The sequence below is a fragment of the Rhinopithecus bieti genome, unplaced genomic scaffold, assembly GCF_001698545.2.
Source record: "Rhinopithecus bieti isolate Rb0 unplaced genomic scaffold, ASM169854v2 scaffold_6876, whole genome shotgun sequence".
Taxonomy (NCBI): Eukaryota; Metazoa; Chordata; class Mammalia; order Primates; family Cercopithecidae; genus Rhinopithecus; species Rhinopithecus bieti.
In genome coordinates, this window is record NW_016805229.1 from 1,337,244 (window position 1) to 1,345,429 (window position 8,186).

At 40.8% G+C, this 8,186-nt stretch overlaps 1 protein-coding gene across 2 annotated transcripts in view; it reads left to right on the plus strand.

Moving 5' to 3' along the window:
- CEP20 (centrosomal protein 20) overlaps positions 1-7,179 on the plus strand; it is a 26,406-nt gene extending 19,227 nt beyond the window's left edge. The window contains exon 4 of one of the 2 annotated variants that reach the window (XM_017871715.1): positions 5,385-7,179. In XM_017871715.1, coding sequence (XP_017727204.1) covers positions 5,385-5,461 — 77 coding nt within the window. In that variant the 3' untranslated portion in view covers positions 5,462-7,179. The remainder of the gene's footprint in view (positions 1-5,384) is intronic. The other variant, XM_017871714.1, reaches the window with a different exon arrangement.
- Positions 7,180-8,186: the final 1,007 nt, after the last annotated feature.

Here is an 8,186-nt window from a genome sequence, read left to right on the forward strand (position 1 = left end):
TCTGGGCCAGGCACCGTGGCTCATGCCTGTAATCCCAGCACTTTGGGAGGCCGAGGCAGGTGGATTGCTTGAGGCCGGGAGTTTGAGAGTAGCCTAAGTGACATGGTGAAATCCCATCTCTATTTTTTTTAATTAAAAAATTACATTAATTAAAATTTTAAAATGTAAAATAAAAAAGTATTGAAAACTCCAATTTGCATGTAAATTCTTAGTCTTTGGAGCAGCTTAGATCCTTAGTATACTGAATAAATAGCTTTTATCAAGTGATCATTTTTTTTCCTCTCCATGACTGCAAAATAAAAGGTAAGATTGCTAAATACAGATAGAGAAGTCATTTGCATTTTAGTATACTGTTTATGTTAGAGTGGAAGTTACCTACAAGTTACAGATTCTTAGGAGAATGGCCCACATTTCTTTCAGATTGCCTGTGTTTTAAATGAGCTTTTAGTAGCTTTTAAATTTTATGTATTTTTTTGAGACACGGTCTCACTCTGCCGCCCGACTAGAGTGCAGTGGTGCGATCATAGCTCACCGTAACCTTGAACTGCTGGGCTCAAGCAATCCTCTCACCTTCTTTGAGATGGAGTCTCGCTCTGTTGCTGGAGTGCAACACCAGGCTGGAGTGCAGTGGTGTGATCTCGTCTCACTGCAAGCTCCGCCTCCTGGGTTCACTCCATTCCCCTGCCTCAGCCTTCCGAGTAACCAGGACTACAGGCGCCCGCCACCACACCCAGCTAATTTTTTGTATTTTAGTAGAGACAGGGTTTCACTGTGTTAGTCAGGATGGTCTTGATCTGACCTCGTGATCCATCTGCCTCAGTCTCCCAAGTGCTGGGATTACAGGCATGAGCCACCGCGCCCAGCCGAGAGCTGATCAATTTTAAGGACAGTTAAAGGTGGGGTCTAGGCTGCCAATTATCAGAATAAATGTAAATCTTGAATGTTGACACAAACTTTTAGGAAATGCCTAAAATGTGGATTGCCTTTGTAGTTTCCTAAACTGCTGTGACCAGTAGTGACCATGTTAGATGTTTGGTGTCTCTTGAGGTCTGAAAGTAAACAGTGAATCAGGAGAACCTCTTTTGGAGGTGGTTTCTGACTGCACTAGGAGATATCTTTCTATATATCTTAGAATTCTGAACTGAATGGAACGTTGGGAAATAAGTCATTCCCACCTACTTATTTTACAGTTGAGAAAACCTTAAGATGGTTCCAATAGTAAGAGGTTAAGTAACTCATCTGAGGCCTGTAGCAGATAATTAGTAGCAGAATCAGCACATTTGATGGCTATTCCCATATACCTTTCCACATACAGATTATGGAGAAGTTTTCAAATTCTCTTCTTAGGGATTGGTAAGGAACTGACATTACTGCCTACTAATTGGCAAGTATTTAATGAGCAAAATAAAACATTAATTGGGCAAGTACATGAGTAAATCTCTAAATTTTTTAAATAGTAAAAGTTCCCTTTAATTTTCCTTTTGTCTTTCTTGCCTCTCCCTAATTCCTCAATTCTTCTCCCTTTTTATAGACGGTATCCCTGTTAGCAGTTTGCAGGGTGTTCTTTGGGACTCATTTCTATTTTATTTTATTTTATATTTTATTTTTATTTTTATTTTAGATGGACTCTCCCTCTGTCACCCAGGCTGGAGTGCAATGGCACTATCTCGCTCACTGCAACCTCCGCCTCCCAGTTTCAAGCGATTCTCCTGCCTCCCAAGTGGCTGGGACTGCAAGCATGCGCTACCACACCCACCCTAATTTTTGTATTTTTAGTAGAGATGGGGTTTCACTGTGTTGGCCAGACTGGTCTCCAACTCATGATCTCAGGCGATCCACCCACCTTGGCCTCCCAAGGTGCTGGGATTACAGGCGTGAGCCACTGCACCTGGCCGTGCCCAGCCCCTTCAGAACTCATTTCTGTGCATTTAAATATGTCTGCGTTGTTATGGCGCATGTTATCCTGCAGTTTGCTTTTTTTCACTTGTTGATACATGTAGATCTCATTTTTAACTGTTTCATATTCCAGAGTATTGTTATAATCATCCTTTTTTTAATTTTAGAGATGAGGTCTTACTCTGTCATCCAGGTTGGAGTGCAGTGGCACAATCATGGCTCACTGTAGCCTCAGACTCCTTGGCTCAGTCTTTCCACATCACCTTTCCAAGTAGCCAGGACTATAGGGGCGCACCACCACACCTCGCTTATTTTTTAATTTCTTTCAGTCAGGGTCTTGTCATATTGCCCAGGCTAGTCTCCCACCTTATAATCACTCTTAATGTAGTTTTAAATATTTTGCTTTTACAGTATTTTGATGTAACATTGTATCTTTGTCCACACATTTAAGTATTATCCACACATTACAGTATTGTGATGTAACATTGTGTCTTTGTCTATACGTTTCTCTTGTGTGGATGCCTAAAGTAGAGTTGTTGGTTCAAAGGATATGCATATTTAAAAATATAGTAGATATTGTCTAATTCCCCTCCAAAAAGGCTTTATCAGTCTATACACTTACCAAGAATATATGACAGGATGGGTTTCTGAGTTCAGTTGTCACCAGTGGATATTGTACACCTTAACACTTCTTAACACAGCAACCCAAGTCATTGATATTATCAGTCCTGTAAAGAAAAATAACCGCTTGAGAAATAACTTTCTGGTTTGTAAGTTTCATAATCAGCCTCGTTAATACTCACGGCTCATGACTAGTAAGAAAGTTATAAGGAACACTATTTCCTAACCAGTTTCTGTTCTTTTGAGATGAAAGCGGTAGATTACGCATACACCATAGGGCTGGAGGGAGGGAGGGAAAGAGACACACAGACACACGTCCCCTACACCACTAAAGTGCCAGGAACATCAGAGTCGAGTTCAAGTCAGTAAAGCCACCGTGCGTGCCTGTTCTGTGGAAAGCTCTGTAGACAGCTCAGAAATGAGGATGACAATGAATCGGGAAAGAACAGTGATTTTGCACATTATTTTCTTGGTCATCAAAAATTTTTTTGACACAACTGCTTTGTGTAGTGCCTTGAAAGTTGTCAGCCAAAATTGCATCATGTTTCAGTAACACACTTAAGCATTCCATTGACTTTCTCAACTCTAGCTCACTGTCTCCAGAACTCTTATTTGACAGCATTGAAAAGGTTGTGAAGATACTAAAATCCTTATTCTCTACATCACAGCACCTTATCTCCACAGAAGCTCATTCAACGGAAATATCAAACCCTGAAACGAAATTGGCTTTTATTTGAAAATAAGTTCAGGCCGGACCACGGCAGCTCACCCTTGTAATCGCAGCACCTTGGGAGGCTGAGGTGGGTGGATCACCTGAGGTTAGGAGTTTGAGACCAGCCTGGCCAACACGGTGAAACCCTGTCTCTACTAAAAATACAAAAATTAGCTGGGTGTGATGGTGTGCGCCTGTAGTCCCAGCTACTTAGGAGGCTGAGGCAGGAGAATCGCTTGAACCCGGAAGGCAGAGGTTGCAGTGAGTAGAGATTGCGCCCCTGTATTCCAGCCTGGGCGACAGAGCGAGACTCCATCTCAAAAAAAAAAGGAAAGGAAGAAGTAAGTCCAAGTCATGCCAAGATGAAAAAGTGCTTCTCTCATCCAAGTTTTCAGTGCTGAAAAAAAAATGAAGAGGGTTTATGTAGGCACACCCACCTTTGAAACGACAGCCAATGCATTTGTACTACTGCTGTTAGTGCTTGTAATCTTGGAGGCAAAGTAGTTTTTGCTATTCAATAAATTTTATATATGTGTATATATATATATACACACACACACATATATACACACACTTTTGTTTTCTTTTTTTTAAGAGATAGGGTCTCACTCTGTCACCCAGGCTGGAGTGCAGTGACACAGTCATGGCTCTCTGCAGCCTTTACCTCACAGGCCCAGGTGATCCTCCCACCTCAGCCTCCCAAGTAGCTGGGACTACAGCTGGGACTACGTGCCTGGGGAAGATTTTTATTGTAAATGAATGACCAGATTTTTATAATAGAGACAGTCACCAGCTTAACTTTATTGCACATCTATCAAGCATAATAGACTTCATTTTTTATAACACTTTTTCTAGAAGACCTAAAATTGTTGCCTTCTGAGGAAATTGTTAATTTATTTCTGTCCGGCAAAGTTACCTAAAATAAAGGGAGAGAGAGTTCCATCTGTTATCCAGACCCTTAAAGTAGTATTGGCACTGAGAATAATCAGCTGAGAACTAATAAAGCGTGTGTGTAATCACACTGTAGAATTAGAAAATCCAGTAGGTGTTATGGTGATAAAATTGCATTTTCTAGCAGCTTATCTAAATTTATGTGTATATTTTTTCCTATTACCAAAATTGTTGCAAGAAAGATGTTTTGTCAGTGGTAGAAAGTGTTTGGGGTTCATACATTCTCAGGAATCTAGTTTTGCGTTGCATTTTGTTGCATTAGGATATTAAGTCTCCACGTTCTTTTTTTTTTTTTTTTTTTCCCCAGACAGAGTCTCGCTCTGTCGCCCAGGCTGGAGTGCAGTGGCACGATCTCAGCTCACTGCAACCTCCAGTTCCTGGGTTCAAGCGATTCTCCTGCGTCAGCCTCCTGAGTACCTGGGATTATAGGCGCCCACCACCATGCCTGGTTAATTTTTGTATTTTTAGTAGAGACGGGGTCTCTAACTCCTGACCTCAGGCAATCCTATTTGAAGTGCTTTTCATTGTGTTGTAATTGAAGAGCTTTGGCAACCCTCAAAATGCTGATTGAACACTTTGTCCTTTCTTGCAAATTTCATTCCTTACATGTAAGAGAGAGGTTTGTAACTACCTAGGCATGGGTTTACTGCAGGTTGTACTAAAAAGAAAAGTCAAGAAACACTTTTGAATAATTAGAGTCCCTAATGCCAGACATTTCTGATTTCTTTCTTTTTTTTTTTTTTCTGAGACCGAGTTTCACTCTCGTCCCCCAGGCTGGAGTGCAATGGCACGATCTTGGCTCACTGCAACTTCCACCTCCCGGGTTCCAGTGATTCTCCTGCCTCAGCCTCCCGAGTAGCTGGGATTACAGGCACCTGCTACCACGCCCAGCTAATTTTTGTATTTTTAGGAGAGACAGGGTTTCACCATGTTGGCCAGACTAGTCTGTAACTCTTGAGACCTCAGGTAATCCACCCACCTCAGCCTCCCAAAGTGCTAGGATTACAGGCGTGAGCCACCACACCTGGCCTCTGATTTCTTCAATAGTGTTTAAAAAATAATGAGTTTTTGTCATTGTCCTAAACCGTCTAAAGAATTCATAGAATATTGAATATGTAACATCCTAAACTATTTGTAGCTGTGTCTACCTATCTGCCTGTTTTGACTTAGGATAAGTATTTACATTGGTTTCTGTGCATTTCAGATGAGCGCCTAAGAAAGGAGGAGCGGAAAAGTACTAACATTGAAGATCTTCATGTTTCTCAGGCAGTAAACAGATAATGCATTGTTTGGGGTATCTTTTATCTTAAAATTGTATTATTAAATAACTTATTTATTGTTCCAATGTTACCAAAATGCACCACTAATATTTGTAGAAATTTGAGTTTCTACAATACTCCCCTCATGTTTAACTACATTTGTGAATAAAAGCTAACTCTGTCATCTAGCTTATTGGATTTGACTTGAAAAAAAGAAGTATTGTTTTTAGGAAGTATTTTTTGTTTCTTGAGGCAGAGTCTCGCTCTGTCACCCAGGCTGGAGTGCAGTGGCACGATCTCGGCTCACTGCAATCTCTGCCTCCCAGATTCAAGTGATTCTCCTGCCTCAGCCTCCCACGTAGCTGGGACAACAGGCCTGTGCCACCACACCGGACTAGTTTTTGTATTTTTACTAGAGATGGGGTTTCACCATGCTTGCCAGGCTGGTCTCGAACTCCTGACCTCAAGTGATCTGTGCACCTCAGCCTCCCAAAGTGGTGGGATTACAGGCGTGAGCCACTGAGCCCAGCCATTTAGGAAGTATTGTAAAGGCCCTTAAAGTTTGTAAGGAAATGAAAGGGCTTTGTATTACCTTTTCAATAGGCAACAATGTACTTTTTCTTTCCTTAGACCATTTTGGCTTACTGGAAGATTTTATTAAAAGGTAGAGGGAAAGTAAATTTGCTGTAATAATTTTTCTGTAAATAAAACAAAGAGTTTATTTTATTAGATAAAGAATGTGAAGTAAGCATGAAGAGACAGGCTTTGGGAGAAATACCAGAAAGTGATTTTTCAAAGATGGCATTGTTTAATCTCCATGTGGCCCTGGGTTGTGCAATCACAGATGAGCCAGAAGAGGGCCAGCCCCCAACTCGTTTGGGCTCCGAAACTCTTTATCAAACATCAGTTTTTATTCTTGGGATAGAAAAGTAGTATGTGCTATCTCTAATACGCTACTTTGATATTTATTAAAGAAGTTTTTATAATGTAGTGTCCACAGGCTCATTTCATTGAAAACAACTGACTATGATGGTAGACAGCTCCTGATTGGCAGAAGTTTGATGGTATATTCAGAACTAAATTTTGCCTGTGCACCTGTACACTGACAACATTTGCCTAAAGGTTTTCCATGGAGAGGAGTGGTAAGAGCTGTAGTTAGCAAAATTGACACCCTCTTTAGGGTGTCAATTCTGTGCTGCTTTGCAAATTGTTGAAACTTTTGATTTTCTGTTTGGCGATGCTAGTCCGTGTTCACTTCTTACAGATTAGCCAAGAATTTTTATCTAAATGCAGAAACTTATTAATGAAATCCATTTAAACTATACTTACACAACATTTCGAGAGGCCCTGTTGGTAAAATTGTATATGGATGCAGAAGTATTGCAAGAGTCCATTTTCCAGTTTTAAATCTGTAATATCTGATTACAGTGATGAATTCCATTGTATTGTATGTGCGAATATAAATATCTGAATTCTCCCGGGGGACTTGGTTTTCGTCCAAGGATGTTGGCAGTAGGCGCTTAGTTTACCTCAGGAATTGCAATCATGTAAGACTAGATTTGGAAAAAATGCCGGAGTATATAATTTTGGATACTGATATAAAATCATCAAGATGGAAGTTAAACAGATTTGTCACATGTAGTCCATAGCACTTTTGTATGCATTATTCTGTAATTTGTACTGAGGCAACTTTTTATACTTTCAATGTATCATGTAATAAAAAAAAAATAAGTCACCTTGTGCAAAGGGTGTTTATATCACTGTTCTCTCATCAAAAGACACCCATCAAAAACAGAAGAATGATTGGAGATGGCTGCCAGGCTGTCCGTTGGGATTTTCAGAAGCTTCGCCGTTGAGGGGTGGAGGCGGGGGGACTTTCCTGCCATCTGCACATGTTTATAGGAAGGAAGAAAAAGCGCAGAGGACAAGCCAACTCTTCTTATAAATGTGTTATGTTAAGTACTTTACTCGTGGGTTTCTTGGAATTGTTAGGAGAAGTTATCTTCTAGAGTTGCTAGAGAAGTTTTAGGAGAAAACTTGGATTTATACAAAAACAGGATGGGAATGGGAACTGAAGAGGGATTTAGGAAATATACAACTTGGGTGATCTAAAACCTCATAGCAGGAGCAGAGGCGGCTTTTGAAGAAGACAAATTTAAGCTTAGCATACATGCTTGCATAGAACAAACTAATAGCCTTATAATGATGTGCAAGAACACATTTGTATATCACTCACATACCTTTATGATTATGTAGAATTTGATGTGTTCTTTTAAAACCAAGTGTACATGAAAGATGAACATTTGTGAGAATATGCCTTCAAAGGCATTTGGGACAATGCTTCCCAGCCACTTGGTACTTGATTTTTTGGTAACAACCACGATTCGAGGATTGTGTGGTATTCAGCAATCTTTTAAAAATAGCAGTGAAGGCCGGGCACGGTGGCTCAAGCCTGTAATCCCAGCACTTTGGGAGGCCGAGACGGGCGGATCACGAGGTCAGGAGATCGAGACCATCCTGGCTAACACGTTGAAACCCCATCTCTACTAAAAATACAAAAAAATTAGCCGGGCGAGGTGGCGGGCGCCTGTGGTCCCAGCTACTCGGGAGGCTGAGGCAGGAGAATGGCGTGAACCTGGGAGGCGGAGCTTGCAGTGAGCTGAGATCCGGCCACTGCACTCCAGCCCAGGCGACAAAGCAAGACTCCGTCTCAAAAAAAAAAAAAAAAAAAAAAAAAAAAAAAAAAG